General features: G+C 34.7%; 1 protein-coding gene across 4 annotated transcripts in view; it reads left to right on the forward strand.

Moving 5' to 3' along the window:
* Positions 1-25,693, forward strand: part of LOC129003063 (DNA topoisomerase 2-like) — a 62,038-nt gene that overhangs the window by 33,381 nt on the left and 2,964 nt on the right. For 2 of the 4 annotated variants that reach the window (XM_054431278.1, XM_054431279.1), the window contains 2 exons: positions 1,627-1,738; positions 4,491-8,898. In XM_054431278.1, the coding sequence (XP_054287253.1) occupies positions 1,627-1,738; positions 4,491-8,072 (3,694 nt within the window). In that variant the 3' untranslated portion in view covers positions 8,073-8,898. Of the gene's footprint in view, positions 1-1,626; positions 1,739-4,490; positions 8,899-12,674; positions 12,931-13,323; positions 13,431-13,855; positions 14,029-14,808; positions 14,923-15,984; positions 16,047-17,807; positions 17,868-18,850; positions 19,097-19,693; positions 20,550-25,693 lie in introns of those variants that run through there. The other 2 variants (XM_054431281.1, XM_054431280.1) reach the window with 2 other exon arrangements.

A 25,693-nucleotide genomic window follows, 5' to 3' on the forward strand; every position in this document is an offset into this window, starting at 1 on the left:
GAAACGGCTGCAACCAGCTGTTTGAAGCCGAGAAAGTAGGCCTAATTTTTTTGAAAATCTCAGTTGGAAAGAGGTTGTTTCACGTAAGGTTGAGGTTATGATAAAAATCACTATCTCAAACAAATGTTAATGTAGCGAGAAAAGTAGCTAAAATTCCGCTACAACTACTTTAAAAATGTAGCTAGCTACAGCTAAAGCTACAAAATCTTAAAAGTAGCGTAGCTACAGCTAACGCTACAAAAAAAGTAGCGCGCTACTGTAGCGTCGCTACTTGTAGCGCGCTACTTCCCAACACTGAGGATAAACTTGAATGAGTTCGCGATCCAGCATGATCGGACCATGGGAACAGGGTTTTATGGGGGGTTTTATGGGGTAAAAATTGGTTTTTCTCACTTTTTACCCTCAAAACACAAAATTTCCCAATTTTTCTCTAAACCTTCTTAAAGAGCTTAAAAAAACAAACAATTCAGTATATCAAAGTGTTTTTGTACGGTTATTGGTTACGGAGAAAACTAAAAAAATTGTAAATTTAAAATTCCCATGTTATTCTTATGGAGAATATTGTAAAATGTTGTAGTTTGCTTGTTTATGGATATATTTTGATCAAACTTGGCAAATTTATTTATTTTATAGTAAGCTATCAATATTTTACTAAAAACACACTACTTTATTAGTTTCCTTGTAGCAGCAAACCTAGGTACTCGTTAAACCTAATGTTATTTAAATAGATCAATTGAAAATCAATTCGGCCAAATGGAAATTCGCTTAGACGGCAGGTTTGCTGCGGCGGGGGTATTTTATATTATCAGACAGCAGATTTGAGCCTATTTTTTCTTACTTAGCTACACTATTATTTTATAGAATTTCACAATATTATCCATTCTAATGCAACTTCCAATAAAGGTTAATAAGTAAATGATCACTCCACACGATGGTGCTAGCCAACAGTGACGTAGCCAGGAGGGGGGGTCCTGGGAGTCCGGACCCCCCCCCTTCCGGTCTTAAATATAATATTTTTTTTGTTAAATTAAATGTAAAATTATATAATTATACTGTATTGACGTTGGGGTTGATTATTTTCAATGCCAAGAGAGCTAAACAAGATCGTTTTAGGGCCTATATTTTTAAATTTTTTCCCTAACCCCCCTTTTACCTGGTCCCCCGGTCGGTTGACCCCCCCTATTTTTAAATCCTGGCTACATCACTGTAGCCAATCAAAGTGATTCACACCAACACCATTTGCATTGTTGCGGTAGACAAGTCTGTACGTGCTGAGGAAGGGGGGAGATAGCTCCGTCAACATTATAGCATTGTTGTAGCGTATTCCAAAAGTGACCCGTAAGTTTACCATACTCTGGCTGACTTCACCAGTCCCTTTCTGTAAACAACTTTCTGGAAAGAAGCTGCTTACTGTGTAGTCTGGCAAAGAATATTTAAACCAAAACATTGTTAAGTTGTTAAGTTTTTAAATTTCAGTTATTTCTTGGGGGGGGGGGGGAGGCAACCAAATTTCATGTACAATAGACGAGACATTTAATGTCTTGATTTATTGGTGAGAAATCACTTTTGTCCATCATGAAATTTTTGACAGTTTCAGTTTTATTTCATATTTGTTGCTTGTTTCAGTAAAATTGGCTTTGATAATCCGACACCAATCCAGGCGGTTGGTTGGCCAATAGCTATGAGTGGCCTTAATATGGTTGGTGTTGCACAAACAGGTTCAGGGAAAACTTTGGGGGTGAGTAGTCGACAAGAGATTTTAAAAACTAAGCTTTATAGATTTAGAGGGTTTCCAACAGCAAAATCATCCATGGTAAAGTGGCATTAGTTGATACTGTGTTGCACCTACAGTTTTAAATATTAAAAATTTTAATACAGTACCAGTTGCAAGTTTAGAATGCATTATATTTTTTACTAAATAATGAAATACTTCCTTCAATGAACCTGAAACTTTTATATTTTCTACAACATTTGTTAAATTGCACACACATCATTTTTGTGTGTAGTTTCTAAACTCAAGATTTCATTTCAGAAAATTTTTTTGTGTATTTGCCAGTTTATTGATATGTGCCAATTAGCTTACTTTTGTTTATCGTGTGTGGTTTTGTGTTGGAAACCTTTTACGGTCTTCTATCAAGTAAGGAACTCATCAAGTTGTTATCCCTCCCCAATTTTACATAGGTATAATTTTTTTATAGTTTCCCCTTCTTTTCCAGGGAAGACATTTTTATCTTCATTCTACAAGTCATAAAGACTAAAATATTTAAATTATTTTTTACAAATATTCCACTCTAGTTACCTAAAATAATCAAGTTCAATGGAAACTGGGAAAGAATAACAACTTGAAGTAATAATCAATATTATTTATAGGCCTACACAACGTACGGTTGTGACATGGTCGTTTATATTTATATTGTTGAAGTCAATAAGCATGTTTTGGAATTCATTAAGTATTTTAGGACTGTGCATGTTTCAAGCTAGCTTATAATTTCTTATGGTTTGGCTGTACTAAACTAGTCATGGGCTCTCCTCCCCCATGTGAAATCTCTAAAAACAAAATCTGTGCAGCTAAATTTTAAGCAATCCAAAGTGGATCTAGAACCTTTCTGGCCAGTGTTATTTTTTGTTTTGTGGGATTTAACAAGGGGGAATTTATTTGTTGTAAAAATGGAGTTGAGTAATATAGATAACTAAACTGTATAAATTCATTAAATGTATTTAATTTGTCAACCGTATTTTGAGCCACTTAGTAGTGTCACGGATATTTTATATATCAATCATCACAAAACGAATCATTAGCAAACTAGTTTAACATTTTTAACATAGTTTGTGGACGTAGTTTAATTTTCAACTCAACATACGCATGAATCAAAACCATTTCTTTTCACGGACTATAAAATGCTCATTATGTTAAAAATGGCTTTCCTTCTACAAAAAAAAAAAATGTTTACAAATTCAAGTGTAAAATACTACTAGGGCACTTTTGTAATCGCAAATTAAATATTTTTTAACAGAAAGCAAAGTTGACTAGGCTATACAAAATAAAATAGTAAAAAGATTATATGGATAAATAGGGCTAGTTGAACTTTAAGTGACCATACCATTCGTAATTTCTTTCTTTTAAAACTTTTAAGTGAATTGAATAGTTTTTGTTGTCGTCTAGATGATTTAGTACAAAAATATAGTTTTGACCATTAAAATGTTTTTTTAAACTTGATCTTTTAACAATTAGGATATAGGCTAATAATCATTATATCAATGTATAAATTATAAAAAGGCTAAGAGACCCAATTAAGAGTTTTCTACTCAGAGCTTGTGCATCAGAGCTCAACAAAACACAATCAACACAATATTTCTCTCTGGAGAAGCTACTGGTGATTTTATTATCACAAAAATATGCAAATGTCATATAATAAAATGCATATATAATGGTTTGGCTTTTAAATTAAATTTAAGTCTGACTGTGTTCAGTTTATAAGCCATTTTAGATAAAATTTGATGAAAATTTAGATTAAAATATAACTTGGACTATAAATTAATGACATTTTATATTGGGATAGGAAATAATTAGCTAGTGTTTATATGTTACAAGGGTTATAAACATTTCTAAATTGTGTAATCAATAAATTTTTGAAAAAATTGCAATCAACGTACATGGCCAATCAGGCCATGGTTATATTTTATTCTATCAAACATTTCTTCTCCAGGAAGAAAAGATACAGTAGCCTATCAGGTGAACAATAGCTTTCGTTACACTGAATGTTCCCACTGTGTGAAGTAATTGTTTCCAAATAAAATGAATTTATAGATAGGCAATAAATAAATTAATGACGTTAATGTGTTTTTACGGTAAAAAAAACAATAAAAGTAAGGCCTGAACAATTCAATTATAATGCAACCCATGCTTGGCTAGAAGCTCATTTAGCCATTGATTACAAAGTAATTTAAATCTGCTAAGCAGGCAAACTAGAGACTATATATAAAACAAATATTGGATAAATAGGCTACCATTCGTTAGTATGAATGTTTTTCATGTGCTATCGTTGGTTCAGAAAGCACAGGAAGTAGCTTGAACTTTGGCAGTGACTTTTTTAACAATATACAAATTAAGAAACAAGAGTAATGTTAAAAAGAACGCTCCAACATTTTTAAAAGAAGCTTATAATGTATAGCATAATGCAAGACGAAGATAGACCAACAAAAAGAAGAAATTTGTCACAAGACGATCATGTGTTTACATTAGTTTTCAAAAGAGATGTCCAAAGCAAATCTTTTTGTAGGAAACAGTTGAGCTAAGCCAACTTCAATGCCTATAGTATGTCTCAATCAACCTACTTATTTACAAAAACCAATAAAAAAAGTTCAATTTAGAAGAAAAGATCAATATTTTATATCACTAAGGGGGAGGAGAAGTGTCAAGACAATTCATTGATCATTATCTCTGATTTTTTTACCTTGTGGAATTGTATCCGACAATTTGTTTCTTCCAGCCGTCACTGTCAAAGCCAATTATCAGGCAGTTCTCAAACATGGCTAGTAAAAAAAGGAAAAACTCAAATGGTGGAAATTCTGGAAGTGGCGATGATAAAGACAAAGAAATCAGCATTGAACAAATGTATCAGAAGAAGTCCCCAGAAGAACACATTTTACTGAGACCTGATTCTTATATAGGATCTGTGGAACCAGTCACAGAAACAATGTGGGTGTATGACCCTGGAACCAAAGCGATGACACAGAAAGAAATCACTTATGTCCCTGGCTTGTACAAAATCTTTGATGAGATTCTGGTAAATGCTGCTGATAACAAACAGCGAGATCCTAAAACAAATTGTATCAAAATAGATATAGATGCTAAGAAAAATATGGTTTCAATATGGAATAACGGTAGGGGGATCCCTGTGGTGGTGCATAAAAGCGAGAAAATGTATGTTCCAACGTTAATCTTTGGACATCTCCTTACATCCTCTAACTACAATGATGAGGAGCAGAAAGTAACGGGTGGAAGGAATGGCTTTGGAGCAAAACTGTGCAATATTTTCAGCTCAGAGTTTACTGTTGAAACTTGCAGCTCTGAGTATAAACTTTGTTTTAAACAAACTTGGAAAAATAACATGTCAGTGGAAACAGAACCTATAATAACGCCAAGTGCAGACGAAGATTACACCAAAGTAACATTTTATCCAGATCTTCGCAAATTCAAAATGAACAAATTGGATGAAGGGATTCTAGATTTGATGAAGAGAAGAGCTTACGATGTTGCAGCTTCTACTAATGGAGTTCAAGTGTATCTAAATAAAAATCTTATACCTGTGACAAATTTTAAAGATTACGTTCAGTTGTTTGTAAAGACGAAAAAAGATTTAAACGACAACCAAGCAAAGATAGTTTATGAGAGAGTCAATGATCGGTGGGAGGTTGCTATGGCTGTATCTCCTGATGGATTTCGCCACATGAGTTTTGTCAACAGCATCGCAACCACCAAAGGTGGTCGTCACGTAGATCTTGTAGCTGAACTGATCACCAAACAGCTCATGGAGGTTTTCAAACAGAAGAAAAGAGGAGTAGATGTGAAGCCTTACCAAATCAAAAACCACATGTGGCTGTTCATCAACTGTCTTATTGTTAACCCGACATTTGATTCCCAAACAAAGGAAACCATGACACTTCAACCCAAAAGTTTTGGCTCTAAGTGTAGTCTTTCTTTAAAGTTCATCAAAGAAATTACCAAGTCCGGTATTATTGAAACTGTTCAATCTTGGGCTAAATTCGAGCAGGAAAGTCAACTTGAGAGGGCTTTGAGTGGTAAAAAACAGAACAAACTGAAAGGAATACCCAAACTAGAAGATGCAAATGATGCAGGAACAAGCAAGTCACTGGATTGCACTTTGATATTGACAGAAGGAGATTCAGCCAAATCCCTAGCTGTTTCAGGTCTTGGAGTCATTGGAAGAGATAAATACGGTGTATTTCCCCTCAGAGGCAAGTTGCTCAATGTACGAGAAGCTACTCACAAGCAAATACTGGAAAATGAAGAAATAAACAACATTATTAAAATTACTGGTTTGCAATACAAAAAGGTTTACAAGACAGTCGATGATTTGAGGAGTTTAAGGTATGGTAAATTAATGATAATGACAGATCAAGACCAAGATGGTTCCCACATTAAAGGATTGATAATCAATTTTATCCATTCCAATTGGCCATCATTATTAAAGCTTCAATTCCTCGAAGAATTCATCACCCCAATCATCAAGGCCTCAAAAGGAACACAAACTTTGTCTTTTTATTCATTAGCTGAATTCGATGAGTGGAAAAAGGGTGTAAAAAATTTACACCTATATAAGGTTAAATATTATAAAGGATTAGGTACATCTACATCAAAAGAAGCCAAAGAATATTTCTCAGATTTGGGACGTCATCGAATAATGTTCAGATACGGAGGTGTCAATGATGATAAACAAATTGAAATGGCTTTCAGCAAAAAAATGGTAGAAGCTCGGAAAGAATGGCTCACTGACTGGATGGCAAGAAGCAAAAAGAGAACAGAAGATGGTATTCCAGAAGACTATTTGTATACTAAAACAGTTAAGGATGTTACGTATGAAGATTTTGTCAACAAAGAACTTGTACTATTCAGCAATCTTGACAATGAAAGGTCTATTCCCAATTTAGTCGATGGGTTGAAGCCTGGGTCCAGAAAGGTTCTTTTCACATGTTTGAAACGCAGTGACAAGCGTGAAATCAAAGTAGCACAACTGGCGGGTTCTGTTGCTGAACAATCTGCTTACCATCACGGCGAAGTGTCTCTCATGCTAACTATCGTCAACTTGGCCCAGAACTTTGTCGGCAGTAATAACATAAACTTGCTTCAACCTATAGGTCAGTTTGGTACAAGACTACAAGGAGGAAAAGATGCTGCTAGCCCTAGATACATATTCACAATGATGAGTCCTTTAACCAGACTGATTTTTCACCCGCATGATGATCCCCTCCTTACTTATTTAAAAGAAGACAATCAAAGCATCGAGCCAATGTTTTATGTCCCTGTGATTCCGATAGTGTTGGTGAATGGTGCAAGTGGTATCGGAACAGGTTGGATGACTAAAATACCTAACTATAATCCTAGAGATATCATCACAGCTATTAGGAATATGATGGATGGAAAGGAGCCAACTAAGCTAATACCTTGGTACAAAGATTTTCAAGGAAATATCAAAGTTTTTACTAAAGATAGTTATGTCTGCACGGGTAATATTTCTGTAGTAAAACCTGATACAGTGGAGATCACCGAACTGCCTGTTGGTACATGGACTCAGGCTTATAAAGAGTCAGTGCTGGAAGTAATGCTGAACGGAGATGGTGATAAGAAACCATCCATTATCAATAGCTACAAGGAATATAACACAGACACATCGGTGCGGTTTGTAATCAAACTATCACCTGAAAAACTCAAGGAACTGAACTACAGTGAAGGGCTACACAAATTCTTTAAGCTGCAGTCCAACATAACCATCTCAAGTATGTGCCTTTTTGATCGTAACAGTGTTCTGAAGAGATACGATAATGTAAAAACCATTTTAAAAGAGTTTTTCGCAATTCGTTTGGAATACTATGAGAAAAGAAAAGCATACCTGACCAGTCTGTTGGATGCTGAAGCAAAAAAACTTATTAATCAAGCGAGGTTTGTTACTGAGAAATGCAATGGAAATCTTACAATAGAAAATAAAAATAGGAAAGCAATAATTGATGAATTGATTGAGAGAGGATACGACTCAGACCCCGTTAAGTCTTGGAAATTATCGCAAGATAATAAGGCGATTTCGACAGATAATGAGGAAAGTGGACCAAACTTTGAATATCTCCTTGGCATGAGCTTATGGTCATTATCAAAAGAAAGGAACAATGAATTGTTGAAGGACTGTGACCAGAAGAAAGTTGAACTTGCAGCCCTTGAAGAAAAATCAGCAAAGGATATCTGGAAAGAAGACCTTGATGCTATATGGAACAAATTAGATGAAATAGAAGGCAACAGTAGAAAAACGAATGACAAACAAACAAAACAACACACATAAATTAAAAAATAAAACATACATGTAACTGCCCCCAGACACAAGCAAACTAGGTATCAGTACTTTTGGTCCTATCTAGGTAGGTCCTATCTGTTTAAGATGAATCTTAATTGAGGTGAAGGATACTTAAACGCTCCTCACTAATCCTAAATATGGATGCAACGATAAATAAATTTGAATAAGTCCGTATAGCTTGCCGTCTCAACGCCAAACCAATGATTGAAATGAAATGAGTATCATAGTTTTTTATCAGCTGTTAAAAACTTGATCCTTCACGTTAGTATTTTTTCCTTCATAATTAACTTATTGTATGGATTTAAATCCCCAATTCTGAAGCTTCGGTCCATAAAATAATGGTACTTAAAATGCTCTCTTGGCTAATTGAAAAATATTGAAAAAGTACTTATTACTGTAAATTATTATTAAGGCCTTTATTAAATGTTTTTTGTGAAACTAAGCATTTAAAATGCAGTGTCAATAACGTTTAAATTAAAACCAGTTAGATATGAGAAATTATCATTGAGATTTGTACCAAATCAAAGTTACCAGTATTCATGGAACATTTCCATGTCAAATTGTACATACGTTTTGTAAAAGTAGTAAAATTTGTACTTTTGTAGTATAGGTGTATTAAATTTTTGTGTACAAATAAATAGTTAGTGTTTTAAATCCCCCCACATTGCAAGAAAACCCCCATTATTATATAGCCTTCCATTTGAAATATTGTTCAAGAGGCTTGTCAATTCAATCAAACTATGTTTACTGGTCTCCATAGGAAAGAATATAATGAAGTTAAAAATTATCCTTGAACTACTTGGTATAAATAAAATTGTTTACACAGTATTTCAGTCCAAATATTATTGTTTAACTGGTCTATAATTTTGAACACAGTGTCCCTCTCATAAGTATGTAAATACTCAAATGCTATTGTAATTGATGTAAATAAATATTATTGCTTTCTGTAGCCTAAGATTAATTAAATTTCTATAATGAACTTTAAAGATTGATTTTAAGATTTTACAGAAAAAAGTAAATATTGTAAAATCAAGTTAAGCTAGTGTTTTAAACCTATAAATCGTTTCTTTTAACAAAATTTTGTTTACACATTGAGCTTTTTCTCTCCATAAAATAGAAGTTTTCACATTTTTCTAGTTCCAATGTTTAAAGGAATGTTAGTAAAAATTTAAAAAAAAATTGTAATGCAGCTTAAAGCTCTGTTTTTTTTTTTTTTTTTTTTTTTTTTTTAACACCAGTTTATAACAAACCAAAGTAAAAAAAATGCCAGCGATGAAGATTCAATTCAAAGGTCCTTTGATCTCAAATTGATTTGGAAGTTGATGTGACCATTGAAGTCGGGAAAATGAAGTGGTAAGTTGAAAGACGCTGTCAAAGGCAAGGAGTGGGATGAGCGGATCTCTTTCAAGGCTTTCTCGTAAGGTAAACCATTCATTTACTTAAATTTATTGTTTGTTTACTTTAAAATACAAAAAAAATTCAAACAAAAAAGACTAAACAATGACAATTTTATGCAAACACTTTTTTGAATAATTGGTAAACTCGATTAATTTTGTTATGAAAATAGATGATTAGGTCTATTAGGAAAATAGAGGTTTTAAGAGATAGAAAAAAAAATTAAATGCATAACATTTAAAAATCAGTAACCCTTAAGTATCTTTTTTCTTTGTTACAAAACAATCTAAAATTTGATTTGATGCCTACAAATATTTCAGATTTTGGTGTATTCAAATTTTAATGTTGATTTTTTGAAACAGCCAAACCATAAGTTAACAAAGATAAATCTTTAGAGTTTGGTATTTTCTCATTTTTACATGGAGGCCTTAATAAATTGGAAATTTGTATACAGTAGACTCCCTCCTAACCGACCTCGCATCAACTGATTATCGGATTATCCGCCCCCACTCGTAAAATATTACAGTTTGTTTTAACTGATCTTGTTTTGAGAGCAGTTCTGTCTGCCTCTTGAAATGTCGGCATTTCCGCTCCCACGCTAGCAATGAAAACAATACACTAAACTCTACAGGATATAAATAAACATCCTGTCTCGTAACAAAATGGTTGCTTTTATATTTAATTTCGTCAATACGCTCTGTATTGTATTACGATGGATTTGGAAAACATCAGTAAGGTACAGGGTTTTCATTGACTCAGGCCTACGACGATAATTTATTCCACTGAAAGTATTTGGCTTTCCAGTGTTTTGGGTTAGTTTGTGACTTTTCTATTGTCAATAATTTAAGAAAAAGGGAGATAAGTGTAGTTTATTTTGTAAATAATACACTCATGACTTCAGAAAAGTGATTATATACAATTCCAAATGCATAGTACTTAATTTTTTTCAAGTTTTTAGGGATTGCCCGTTTTAACCGACCTTGGTTAAGAGGGGGTCTACTGTAGAAGGTTTTAGGTAAGAAACAGGAGGTACCTTAAAAGGAGCTAATTTGTTGAAAAAAATATGTTTTCATGGTATCTAATTTTATAATTTAAATTTTTAAATTTTTTTCTGAATCATGTTCTCTTTTCAATGTCTCTTTTCAGACAACTTTTGTTATCTTTTTAACCATCAGAGTAATTAGATTTTTTTTTTATTTTCTCTATTGATTGTATTGTTGTAGGTATTCTGCTTCTTAACAATGCTATTGTGTACAAAACTGTTCTTAAATACATAACTTCTAAGTATCTGTCATTATGTCTTTACAATATTTTTAATAAATCTAAAAATATGTTTTTGTTTAATGTGTTGAAGATTTTTTTACTGTAGAAAATAAACCACTTATAACTTGCTTTTAGGAGTGCCTCTAAAAATGTCCCTTAATTTTTGTAAAAAAATAGGCAATTCATTGTTTTATAGAATGTTAGCTGATATACCTCTTTAAACTTGTGTTTTTATACTTGAAATTATCTTTAATGTTACTTTTTGAGTAATGTTCAATTATTAATGGTTTATTGTTATTGGATGTGCATTCAATTAATGGTTTTCAAATTGTCGACACTGGTGGCTAAAATAATTATTTTTGCTCAAATTTATTTCTTACTACTATTGTGTTTTTTTTTTTACAATGTTATAATTACCTTTGTGTGTTTTTGTCATAGAGCAATGATTTTATATTATAAAGCAGGGGTCTCCAACCTACGGCCTGCAGGCCACATCCGGCCCACGAGCACAATTCTCCTGGCCCGCAGACAGCCAGCGGGCCTATGACATAAACTTCTTTTTATGGCAAATACCCGCCACCTTTTTTTCTTCCACGACCACCTGTGTTCTGGTAGTATTGTCAATACCATGACCGTTTCCCGTGAATGCGATAACACTTATTGCCCTTTCTTGCTGTCTCGGCAAAAACGTAATCGTCTCCTAAGATCAAGGCAAACTCGTGACCATACCACTTAGTCTCGGCAATACCATGATCGTGGCAACACTCGTCAAAGGTGATTGTGATTTCCATGCGACGTTAAAAGAGAATATTACGCCATTAATGAGTGGATGATTGGTCATAGAAATTGACGGTACTCCCAACCTTACCAGATTCAAGTGTAATTCACTGTCTTTTTCCCATTAAACAAAATTCTGGTACAATTCCCAGTCTCCATGTTAGCTGGCTACCATGTTTAAATATGAGTAGAGTATGTCTCTCACTTTCCATTTTTTTCCTGGAATTTTAGCTAACCAACAAGCTATATAAAGCCTATATGTATAAGGTAATATAGGAAAAACAGAAAGGAAAATCCCAAAAAACACCATTAAACTCTTAATTAATTAACGATTCTATAGGTTTATGAGGAGGGGGTTAACTTTCTGCTCTGAATTATGACTTAAAAAATAATATTGAAATATGACACCTTCCCTTCAAAAACTTACAATGCAACCATCAAGGAAAAAGGTGGGAGACGCCTGTTATAAAGGACTACTTCAACAAAAATACATATTGTATTCTGTAGGTTTTATGTAAGCTTTCAACTTTCAATTTTACATCATGAGTTGATTTATCATCAAAACATAGAAATCATCAAGTAGCTTGCAAATCAAATTTTTTGTAGTGTGTTATGTTTCCACCAGAATTAACCTCTGTTAAAATATACACAATACCCTTTTATTAAAGCATGGGGCACTCCTAGGGTTAAGTTATTTGTGCTAATGTTTAGTGTTGTTTTTATTTTATTTTTCTTTTTACTATTTACTTTGATTAGTAGCAATTATACCAAAGAATTCAGGTGAAAAAGGATAACAACTATAGCTGAAAGTTTTCCAGGAATTAAATTGTTTGTGTCTCCACACTTGTTAATTGCTCAATTTTTGTCATTTTTGCACAGTTTTTTTAACGTTTCTTGTAAGAAAACAATAAACGTTATACTAGCAAGAGTTATATATTGATTTGACCATCCAAATTTATTGACGACCTAAGTTCAAATATAAAATGGTCGGTTAAGATGAATTACAGCTTAATGATACTCAAACAACTCTCTTTTTCATGTGACTTCCCTCAGTTTAAATAAAGTTAACACTTTTTTTAAATGGAAAGCCTTGGTATTTTAGATTCTATTAAAAGTTATATTTTACGCAACCTCACTGGTGTGTTGTTCACACAGTACATCCTACCAGCTACAGTGCACATCAACAATCAAGAACCGTTGCGTCCCGGAGACGGACCCATCGGACTAGTGTTGGCGCCGACTAGAGAACTGGCGCAGCAGATACAACAAGTGGCACGTGACTTCTCGGCTGGACTGAAGTCTTGTTGTGTGTACGGCGGTGCGGGCCGCGGACCTCAAGCGCAGATGTTGGAACGTGGTGTGGAGTTAGTGATAGCCACGCCTGGCCGCCTTCTGGACTTCCTGGAGCGAGGTTAGTTGACTGTGGTAGTACATAATTACATTAGAGTCCCGATTATCCGACCTTAGGAAGTGTTATCTGACCCTTTCTGTGAACCATTGAGTACCAAGTCACATGATATTTTCGTGTGGTATGATGGAACACTGCAGGTACCATGGTACAACTACTTTTGCCACTAAAGTTTGTATTTGGAAGATACGGCAGGTTAAGGGCAACTTAACTTGTCTGAATTGGTTGATTGTATTTAGCAAGCTGAATACCACATAGTTTGTCAACTCTTAAACCTGCTTACCTCTTAGCTACCTCTTGTGTCTTGGAGACCTTTGGCAGAGTGGACGAGTATTGCTTTGTGTTACGTTTTCTTCTATCATGTTTCTCCCGATTTATCAGCATTTTTGCTTGTAGGTGTGACCAATCTGAAGCGCTGTACGTATGTGGTCATGGACGAGGCTGACAGAATGCTTGACATGGGTTTTGAACCCCAGATCAGAGCTATCATGGAGCAGATCAGGGTAAGTTTTGTTAATTTTTAGGAATATGAAAGGGTTAAACCATTGAATTGTGGCGTTAGACAGTACAAGATTTGGACCAGTGCTTTGCAATAAAGGGTTATGATTTATCACATGAAAAATCCATTGTCATAATTTTAAGCGTAACAAAAAGAGATTCCTCATTCTCTAAGATCATGAGGATTATGAGTTGTGATAGTTATACATTGTGTTGTTTAGGATTACTGCCGAGTGTGTCAGACTATGAAATTTCAGATTATTGAGAGCCAACTGTTTGTTATACTTTAGTTGTTTTTTAATATCTTCGGCGTGTACATTATATACAAGACAGATCACAAAAATGTAATGAATGGTGAAATTTCTGCTGTTATAATTTTGTTCCTAGCAAAAAGATATGCAATCAAACATAGGGTGTTTTGCTGTTACAGCCAGATAGACAGGTGCTGATGTGGTCTGCAACATGGCCCGAGGAGGTGAGGCAGTTGGCCAAAGACTTCCTCAAGGATTATGTACAGATCAACATCGGCTCTACGGAACTGTCAGCCAATCACAACATCACTCAACATGTGGAAGTCTGTGAGGAACACGAGAAAGAAAATAAGTAGGTCAAAACAGTGTGTCTGTTATGTTTTATAATGTTTAATCCTTATATAACAGTAGACTGTATTTGATAGGTATCAAAGAAATAATGATTGAGAAGAGTACAAACTGTATTTACAAATACATTACAAATAATAAATACCTTCCACGTTTGTTTGAAGTACGAATTGGTTAGTACAGTAAGTATCAAACACATAAGTTGAATGTATGTTTGATAACTCAATTTCAAAATAACGTAATTGTTTAAACAAAATGCCATTTGCCTATTGGGTATGATTATGATTGGAGTGTCCAATCGAAATTACCACTTACTGTACCATCTTTTATATTTTACCGTATTGTGTGTTTGCATTATAGGTGTAGATTTATGTTTTAATAATGTTGTTAGAAAATTTTGTATTTACTTTTCTTAAATTTTAATAACACAATGCTGAAAGAAGCTATTTAAACAAAATGTAAAACTATATTATGCATTGTTGTTTTTGGTCTCAACCGTGTTGTCAGTTTGGCCCTCTGAAGAGGCAGTTCACTGTCGGAGATGGGTGGTTGTGTTTTAATTTTAGTATAATTGGAAGGTGGGATAGGTGAAATGCCATGTAAATTTACTGACTTACTTTTACTCAAGATAAGTTGACTAACTTATTTAAAATTAGGTTTTTTTAGCTTGGACCGTTGATTAAAATCCCAATAATCAAGGTAGTGAAGATATTTTTTACAAGACAAGATCCTAAGCAGTACAGCATTTTTTATTTGTATCCTTACCAATGTATATATTTTACAGGCTCAGAAACCTGTTGAAAAAGCTATTTTCGGAAGAAGATGTTGGAAAAACAATTGTTTTTTGTGCAACCAAACAAAAGGTTGATGAGGTTGCGAGGTTTATTTCAAGACAGGGGTGAGTAATATAAGTTAATCATGTTTTATGTTTATACTTACAAAAATATTTTTTTAAATGTGTTGTCAAATTCTATGAGTACTCAACACAGTACCACTCAAAAGTCAAGTAGGTTTTTAAAATCATTCAAAGTAGAGACAAGTATAAACAATATGTAAAAAATAGTTATATAAACAAAATATTTGCACTTTAACTTTTAGCGAATTTCCCTATAGGGAAGTAGCTATAACCGTAGGTGGCACGGTAAGACCTAGACCCGGGACCGATTTACTTTTTCATTTTGATTTCCCCAGAGGCCAATAACACCATTCGTTCAAATTTTTATATATGTATATATATATAGACTTTTTTATATATATATATATATATATACGTCCGTGAACGCGATAACTTGAGTAATTTTTGTCCGATTTTGATGAAATTTGGTTTAAAGGTGTAAAGCGGGATAAACTTGAATGAGTTCGCGAACCAGCATGATCGGACCATGGGAACGGGGCTTTACGGGGGGTTTTATGGGGTAAAAATTGGTTTTTCTCACTTTTGACCCTCAAAACACAAAAGTTCCCAATTTCTCTTTAGACCTTTTTAAAGAGCTTAAAAAAACAATTAATTTAGTATATAAAAGTATTATTGTTCGATTAATAGTAAAGGAGAAAATTAAAAAAATTGTAAATTTAAAATTCCCATGTTATTCTTATGGAGAATATTGTAAATTGTTGTATATGGATATATTTTGTATTTTGATCAAATTTATTTATTTTGTACTAAGCTATCAATATTTTACAAAAAAACACACTTTATTAGTTTCCTTGTAGCAGCAAACCTAGGTACTCGTTAAACCTAATGTTATTAAAATATATTTAATTGAAAATCAATTAAGACAAATGGAAATTCGCTTAGTAGGCAGGTTTGCTGCGGCGGGGGTATTTTTATTATTTACACCAAGTATTAAACACCTTTGTTCTGAATACTGATTTACTGTTTTGAAAGGTCTCTCATCGTACATTTCATTACATATACGTTTAAAAACGTGTTTCAAGATCAACTTCTTTTGTGTTGTAGGTACAAAGCCATGGCGATTCATGGGGACAAGTCTCAAACTGAGAGAAATTACGTATTAAGAGGTGAGTTGACTCTCTCAAACAAATGACCTCATAATCTATAAATTTTTCTAAATTTAAAAATATATTTTACATCTTCACAACTGTTTTATTATTCTCTGTTATTCAACCTTTCCGCCTACCTGACCTAGCCACAAGTCAGGTCCAAACGCAAGATTTGATGCAACTCATGAAGGGCTCACCTGTCTTAGGCCGCGGCTCCACTTGCCGTAGATTGCAGCGCTGCAAATTGTAGCTGGTCAGTTGAAGAAATGGGAAGGCAGCGATCAAACGAAGGTGGCTCCACTAGCGACAGTCTGCAGCGCGCTACATTTTACGGCGCGCCGTAGAATGTAGCGTCGCGCGGGAATGGAACTCGGACCATTTTCACGCTACATTTTGCAGCGAACAGGTGGCTCCACTAGCTGTAGATTGTAGTGCCGCGTCAAAGTGTACGTACAACCGACCAGCATACAGGCACGAGACACACGCTACAATCAGTATCGACTTTTTAGTGTCCTTAGATTTTAATTTTTGATTTTTGTGGATTGATTTGTAATCAATGGAGCCTGAACTATAGACTGTGAAATTATTATATTAGAAATGTATAACTTATTATATCGGGAGTGTGGGGATCTTGTTTTATAGAGGTTGTGTAGGGGGTTTCTACTTTATACATATTATAAATTAATACAGTAGTGATTGGAGAAGCAAATACGTAAACACATTCAATTTGTTTTTAAATGCAGCAGTCGTCAAATTGTTATGATTAGCCCTATAATGAAAAGTTCCTAATGGTTGTTTTAGATTATTATTAATATGTACAACAAAAACTCAAGAAACTCATTGATATTCAGCGTAGGCCTACTTTGGTTAGACATATTACTTCTGAGGGTAAATGAGTGCAATAAAAAATAAAAATGGAAATAGAATAGAAATAGAGATAAAATGACCATTAAAGTAAGAGTAGGTAATTCGACACACCCAGGATTGATGAAGCGAGGGTTCACTGTATAAAATTAATTAGTTAAAATTCAGTACACTAAAATTGCATTAATGTCACTGAAAGCCGTTCCCCTACTCCAATTGCTTCTCTTAGTTTGGTATTCTTCTTCTTCAAACGTGTTGATACTGTCTGAATACTTTTGTAGTTTAGTATGCAATGTGTAGAACATCCCTTCGGACTTTCTATTGCTTAAAATTGGATGGATCCAACATTTTCGGATGCTGTGATCGGCGTCGTCTTGATAAAAGTACACTGATAACAACAAGACTACGAATGTTAATTTGCGGCATGATCCAGGGTCAAATTTACCTCCGCGCTACACTAAACTGCTAGTGGAGCCACGGTGCATGTGAGGACGCTGCAGATTGTAGTTCGTACTCTGCTGCTAGTGGAGCCACCAACTGTCGCGTGTAGCGCGCTACAATTTGCAGCGCGACGATTTACGGCAAGTGGAGCCCCAGCCTTAGAGCAGGCAGATTTGTCCTCTTGAAATGACATTGGAGGCTGGGTTCTTTTGTGAGTTGAGCATTTCATGAGGCTTTGAGCTACTTCTTAAATCTTAACCAATCAGCAGACAAGTATTAGACGCAACAGTTTCTTTTTATATTTAGGTCAATCATGCAAAATATTCATTAAATATAATAAATGATTATAATTTATAAGCAATCTATAGCTACTAGTACCAAAAGGATCAGTGGGGTTATTTTAACTTTCCAAAGTAACTACACAAAATATTTTATATTTGGCAGTTTTAACTAATTTTGTGTAACATGTTTCAGAGTTCCGCCATTCAAGAAGTTCTATTTTAGTGGCAACTGATGTTGCAGCAAGGGGCTTGGGTATGTTCCTAATGTTTCTTAGTTTTACCTTTTTATTCAATTAAAACATTTACTTTAAGTCATCAACTTTATTATAGATCTCATTGATTTTATCCCCGAAAAGATGTTGAAATTCTCTGGTTGATAAACAGATTACCGTAGTTGTAAAATAAATAATAAGAAAGATTTTGGTAATATTATTTTCACCCAACTGTCATTTTGAGGGTGAATCACTAATTAAATATGATGTCTTAGAACTGCCTAACAGTGAACGAGACCTTTATATATTATTTTGGTCAGAATATGCTACGGAGTATGCTCCAGTCATAAATGAAGAGCAAATTAGATTCAGGGAGAATCGTTACCAACAAATATTTACTCTGCGAGGTTGGCCAGAAAAAAATATGGAGGATTATATTATTTGTGCTTTATTCTGGTAATAACGCTAAAAGACAAACAGTGGTTTTAAAATCTATTTAAATCCTTTTATTCCCTTTTTTAAATGCTGAATTTGTTTAAGTCCCGACCCCCATTCCCCCACACACCATATTAAGCTCATATATAGGTAATATTGCATTGCAGCATTCAAATCCCTCTGTAATTAATTACCCTATGCTCTATTTGCGAAAAGGTAATTTTATTAAATTTAAATTTTTCATATGGCTACAATCCAAAATTAATTTTTTTAATAATCATCTTTCTAGAAACGCTTACGCTCCTCGGAAATCCTTTCACACAGGATGAGGGCCCCCTGAAATCCTTCCACATAATAAAAAGAAAATCTATCCTAAGGGGAGCACTGGTTGAGAATGGCTGGTTTATATGATTAAAAAGTTAAAATAGTTTTGAAATGGGGTAAATAACAAGAAACTTAGTACACAACATACGCATCCTCAGAAACTGGACAGAACTAACCTTAAAATTGCCTTCAGCTGATCCGTAAGGATGGTAACACTGTATGTTTAATCTGATACCACTCCTAACTAAACATATTCCTCTTACAGATGTGCAAGACGTGAGGAATGTGATCAACTACGACTATCCACAGAACTCAGAGGACTACGTTCATCGTATCGGCCGCACAGGCAGATCCGACCAGCTGGGCAACTCTTACGCTTTCTTCACTTCTCTGAACCAGCGGCAAGCGAAGGGCCTCATAGACGTACTGCAGGAGGCCAAACAACACGTAGACCCTCAACTGTCAGAGATGGCCGTCACAGCTAACTACGCAACTGGCAACAAGTGGAGAGGTAGGTGGAATTATAGACTTAAGTCATCCGATCTATACCGACCAAATTATTGTAATTTAAATTAAAATAGATTAAAGTTGAACAAGCCACTGATGGGAGTGTGCTACTGTCAAAATTGTATTTTCTTCTTTAGATTTTTGTACTATAAAAATAGTCATAAAAGATGTTGTAGTTTAACTAAATTGGCCTTTTTGATTCGCCTAACTAGAAAGTCTTGTTAAAGGACACAATTCAGTGATTTACATCAGGGCATGTTTTTGGTGGCTCAATCCAGCTTTGTTCATTTTAACTTCATAACTGGCAACATTAGCTTGGATATGGTCAAATAGAATGCCTAATAATCTTATAGTCAACTGCGCCTGGTTGGCCAGTAGAACGAATCACTACATTTTTATTGTTACCTGTTTCACTTCTCTTTCTTCAGTTCAGGTTTAGGGCTTCCAAAGAACTTGCTAACTGCTGATATTTTACCTACACTCATTAAATAAACTAGTCAACAAATATCACATGTTAGCCACTAAGCGTAATTTTCTTCTAATAATCGGTCATCATTATTTTATAGTTGTTTCATGCTATAACCAATAATTTTCTTTTCAGGTTTTAACAACCGTTCCTTCAACAGATACCCTCAGTCACATAAACAACCTTGGAGGAGAAATTTTGGAGGTAGATTTAGAGATTATTGAAAAGTTAACCAACTCCACGATGGGAGGGAAACACAAATTATTGTTCCTTTAGTCAGTTGGCAGTGAAGTGAAATAATGTACATTTTTTTAAACCATAAACTGTTAAAGACATTTGCTACCATTTATGTAACGTGTTCTGATGTTGAGGGTGGATTGTTTTTCTGAGTTTATTAGACTAACTTCACATTTTGTAACTATAGCTTACCAAGCATAACTGATATTTGAGACTTATTTTAGGTCTGTGGCACTAAGAGACTTGCATTTAGGCCTAGTAACTTGGTTCAAGAGACAAAACTATCGGTTGATTCCAAAACAGGTAAACATTTAAATAAAATCTTAAATCTGTGAACTATTATTAGTTCTTTCTTTCTATGATCTAATATTTTGGTAGCGAATGTTTTAAAGATTCCTAAATTGAAGTTATTTATATTTTGAAACCATCCTTGTAAAAAATTAACTAAAATTGCATTTATTTCTTTGCATTTATATTTTTTTACTGGCATCATGGATATAAACATGCTCTACAAACAATAAGTTTTTGATCAAATCAACTGCCAACTGTATTGTTAATTAACTGAATTTGTTTTGTTTTTGTACATTTCAGACGTATCATTCAAAATACAAAAGGATTCCAACGATCCAAATTCCTAAATTTTATTAATAGTTTAAATCTTTGTTGTAAAAACCTGTTTTTTAAATACAGAAAAAATTAATTATTTAGCTATTTTGATCGTTTATTTAAATGTGATCATTTGCATTTCCTTATTTGTGGGTAAAATTTCATATTTCTTTGGTGATTTGTAAAGTTACCTTTTTCCATTTGTGTTACTTCTAGTTAAATAAATGTTTCATCCAATGAACAAAATGTTATTTAACTATCTTAATTTAATTTGGATAGTTGGAATCCTGATGTATTGAACTATTTTAAAAATTATGTAAATAAAATTTTGCTAAATGTGAAAAGTAACTTTGTGTCTAGTAACCCTTGAAAACCATGTTGTCTTTTGTTTAGATATTAGAGACACTGCATTAACTTAAGACTGAAATTCTATTTTCTACCTTTTTTTGCTGACCAAGATGATGGGTCATAACAGTTGCTAGCTAACAATAAGTCATTCCATTAGTTGGAATTGGTAAAAAAGTTTGTGTATTCGACAGAAATTAGTAATTTAGATCAGCACAATCAGTTGGTGGCTCACATCAACTACAACGATTTTAATTTTAAAACTGGCAACAACTTTAGAATGGGGATGGAATGTCTAGTTGTATCAATAGTCAAAGGTACTAACTACATAAGTACATAGTACTGGGAGACCGAGCCATAGCTCAGTACAGTTTATTTCGATTGTAACAGCAATATAAAGGAAACTCACGTTTTTTACAACTAATTTAAGTTCTAGTGGAATTTCAATATTATGATAGACATTTTCATATGTTAACCCAACACATTAATTTATTTTAATCATACACTTTTCTTATGTTATAAAAACAAATAAAAGAAATGTTAAATATAAATCAAGTAAGTTTTTATAAAGTCGTTATGAATACAGCTGTCCAAATTATGTAAACTATTAAAAAGTGCATAAACATAGTTGTAAAATCTACCCTTAAATAAGTGAAACATTGAGTTTACGCCATTGCACTCAAACGGCACCAACACACTTATCACTCATCAACACTGACTTGCTCTATTTTCCCCTATATCGAATAATCTTCAGTTGCAATCTTTGCTCAATAGTTACAACTGATGTTTGTCACTTTGTACTGTTTTTTATAAATTGCTAGTATACTGTGGATGGCTTGTTATAAACCAAGGCCCCACTAGAAAAAACAGGCCATGCTGCAGCGCGGGTAGCGCAACACTACGTCACAGTGGTGGATAGTTGTACTAAACTCTTACCATTAAAATCTTACAAACAGCCAGCTTGTTTATTTACCTAAAACATATGGGAATGGTGATGGCAATGAGTTTGTCAATGAAATCGATCCACTAGTGTGACGTCATGGATCCTGCAGCATGGTCTGCTTTTTCTAGTGGGGCCTTGTATAAACACATGTACAAGTCTTTTGTTTACTTTTTACTTGTTATTTTGTTCAACCAACACAGTTACTTGACAACCCATAAGGCCAATGTTGAATTTATGAATTTTTCAAATGAGTTGTGTAGCGAAATACAAATTTTCCTGAGGTAGTGGCTGTTGTCAATCACGTTTTAAAGGCTATAAATTCCTAATTCCAGATTTTGACAAAATCCTTTTGCTGGATTTTGAGATATATGTTACAGACAGACAAACAGACTTTGCTCGTATTAGAGTAATAGCATTACCGAGAATTTCTAAATTTCACAAAAAAAGCACCCAAAAGGGCAGATTTTGGGGGTGGGGGTGGTTTTTGGGAAATTTTCAAATGTAAAGGGGGGTAGAGTTATACCTAATTTTAAGGGTCTTTGAGTCTTGAGTATTTTAGTGGGGAAAAGCTTAAAATTATTTTTATCCCTATTTACAGGGTGTTCAAAAACTTACAAAAAATAGACCTTTTGAACAACTTTTCACTGAGTAGACGGGAAATTTTGAAACACTTTAATTGCTTAATGAGCTTTCAAAAAAACTCTGGTTTCAACCATTTTCCTAACATTTTACTTATGTTACACATTTTCAAACTTTTTGAAGTTTCAAAAGCTGCTATCTCAAAAAATTGTAAATAGCAACATGGGTTTCACCACATACTATATTGTAGCCCATAAAATTAGCTACAATTTTTGCATTTAATGTTTTTTATATCTTTATTTGTTAAAGAGCTATAGCTAAATTATACTAGGGGCCACAAGAGCCTGCAGTTGGCAGCAGCCAATAGCAAGACTGGACTAGCGCGATGTTGCATAATCACCCGTTCACTACTTTTCAACACTAATCCTATACTCTAATACGAGCAATGTTTGCTTGCTTGCTTGCTTGCTTGCTTGCTTGCTTGCACAAAGATCTCGAAAACGGCTCCGACGATTTTCTTCAAATGTTGTAAATAGTTCATTTCTGGCCTAAAAACGAGTTTCATGCAGTAAGAACTGCCAACAAAAATCTAATTACATAGAAAAATGAAACTGAAAATCACATTTTTTTAACATTAGTCTTATGGGTTGCTAGGTAACCATGTTGGCTGAATTAAATAACAAGGAAAATGTAAACAAAAGACTTGAAGTTGTAGCATGTGTTCATAATAAGCCAACTACCCACAGTATACTAGCAAATTACAAATACAGTACAAAAGGAAAAACATCACTTGTTAATATTGAGCAAACATTATACTTAAGATTACTCGATACATTGTAGTCAAGGGTAGCAGTGCGAAGTCTAGGATCTGTTTATGACGAATACATTAAGGTATCTGCAATCCTAAAATGCTATGGGAAGGGAAGGAAACAGGTCCGTGACGTAGGAAGTAGTGAAGGAAGTAGTAAAGGCAATCATAAAATGCTATGGGAATAGAGGGAAACAGGTCCGTGACGTAGGAAGTGATGAAGGAAGTAGTACATGCGAGCAGTCCGGAGTGTGGGGACTGTTTATGACGATAAAATTAGGGTATCTGCAATCCTAAAATGCTATGGGAGGGGAGGGAAACAGGTCCGCGACGTAGGAAGTGGTGAAGGAAGTAGTCAAGGCGAGTAGTCCGGAGTGTGGGAACTGTTTATGACGATTAGATTAAGGTATCTGCAATCTTTAAATGCAATGGGAAGGGAGGGAAACAGGTCCGCGACGTAGGAAGTGGTGGAGGAAGTAGTCAAGGCAAGCTGTCTGGAGTGTTGGAACTATTATGACGATTATATAAGGGTATGGGCAATCCTAAAATGCTATGGGAAGGGAGGGAAACAGGTCCGAGACGTAGGAAGTGGTGAAGGAAGTAGTCAAGGCGAGTAGTCCGGAGTGTGGGAACTGTTTATGACGATTAGATTAAGGTATCTGCAATCTTTAAATGCAATGGGAAGGGAGGGAAACAGGCCCGTGACGTAGGAAGTGGTGAAGGAAGTAGTCAAAGCGAGCTGTCCGGAGAGTGAGAACTGTTTATGACGATAAGATAAGGGTATGGTCAATCCTAAAATGCTATGGGAAGGGAGGGAAACAGGTCCCTGACGTAGGAAGTGGTGAAGGAAGTAGTCAAGGCGAGCTGTCCAGAGTGTGGGAACTGTTTATGACGATTAGATAAGGGTATGGGCTATCCTAAAATGCTATGGGAAGGGAGGGAAACAGGTCCGTGACGTAGGAAGTGGTGAAGGAAGTAGTCAAGGCGAGCTGTCCGGAGTGTGGGAACTGTTTATGACGATTAGATTAAGGTATCTGCAATCTTTAAATGCAATGGGAAAGGAGGGAAACAGGTCCGCGACGTAGGAAGTGGTGAAGGAAGTAGTCAAGGCGAGCTGTCCGGAGTGTGGGAACTGTTTATGACGATTAGATAAAGGTATCTGCAATCTTTAAATGCAATGGGAAGGGAGGGAAACAGATCCGCGACGTAGGAAGTGGTGAAGGAAGTAGTCAAGGCGATTAGTATGGAGCGTGGGAACTGTTTGTGACGATTAGATTAACGTATCTGCAATTCTGAAATGCTATGGGAAGGGAGAAAAACAGGTCCGCTACGTTGGAAGTGGAATCAAGGCGAGCTGTCCGGAGTGTGGGAACTGTTAATAACGATTAGATTAAGGTATCTACAATCTTAAAGTGCTATGGGAATGGAGGGAAACAGGTCCATGACGTAGGAAATGGTGTAGGACGTTGTAAAGGCGAGCCGTGTGGAGTTTGGGAACAGATTTATGTATCTCCGATACTAAGACTGCTTTCAGAGTGAACTTATGATTTTCTTCGAGCAAAGCTCGGTCCCCAGGTACTTAAAATAATCTAAACAGTTTTTTTTTTCAAATCAGCTGGTATTATTAGATTTGGCAACACCGCACTGTCCTCATTGGCTCCTTCAAAGATGGCTTTAATTATGAGCAAATGGTTTGTGAGTTCCGTGTTTATTTCCAAGATTGGATACCACTTGCTTTAGTTCAGCCGCTTAGAAAGCGACCTCTAGAATTGGTTAGCATTAGTGCGCATGTCGCTTTCTAAGTGGCCGAACTATAGTATTGTAGTAGTGCAGTTCGGGGGTTAATTAATTACTGTACCTACGGTATACATACTTTTTCTTTTAGGCATTTTTTTTACCTAGAGGGATGGGGTTGAGCATGAATACTAGAGGGTCTGAATTATCAAGGTTCTTCTGTATATTAATAGTGAAGATTAATAATTACAAACCCCTAAGTATTTTCGGCCATGCCTTTCTTTAGTTTTAGTAAATGATCAGTTAACTATTTTAGAAAAGTTTCTTTTTTACTTATTTAATACGCAAGCATGTTTTTTGTGACTAATTACTCCTCCGAAACTACTGAACCGATTGACATGTTTTTGGTGTCATTGGAAAGAGCGTAACGTGAAGTTGTGCAGGAAACTTTCTTTTTAGGGAAATAATCAGAGAGTGAGGCCCTGGGGCCCTTTAAAGTTTTGTATTTCTCCATAAGATTAACATGGGAAACAAAAATTGTTATGCAACTCCAGCTGTTGTCAGAAATTAAAAGTGAGAAGAAGAACATATGTTAATTTTAAACAGTCAATAAGTTTGCTAATTTTACAGTTTGCTACAAAAATTTACTGACTTGGTTGAAATGAAATATTTACTATTTGAATTCGGGTTGGCGTAAATATTACAATGGAAAAAAGCGAGAGAGCCTGGATAAATTGATATATTCTGTTATGTACATCTTGAATATTTCCATAATCTTTGGGTTGAATCTTTTAAAGTCATCAGAAATTATGAACGTTATTCCTTTTAAAATAACACCTCTAATACTTAGAAATTGCTCGAATTCGAGCAACAGGAACACTAG

The sequence above is a fragment of the Macrosteles quadrilineatus genome, unplaced genomic scaffold (genome assembly GCF_028750875.1).
Source record: "Macrosteles quadrilineatus isolate MER2022 unplaced genomic scaffold, UCM_ALF_1.0 Scaffold_9__3_contigs__length_116548681, whole genome shotgun sequence".
NCBI lineage: Eukaryota > Metazoa > Arthropoda > Insecta > Hemiptera > Cicadellidae > Macrosteles > Macrosteles quadrilineatus.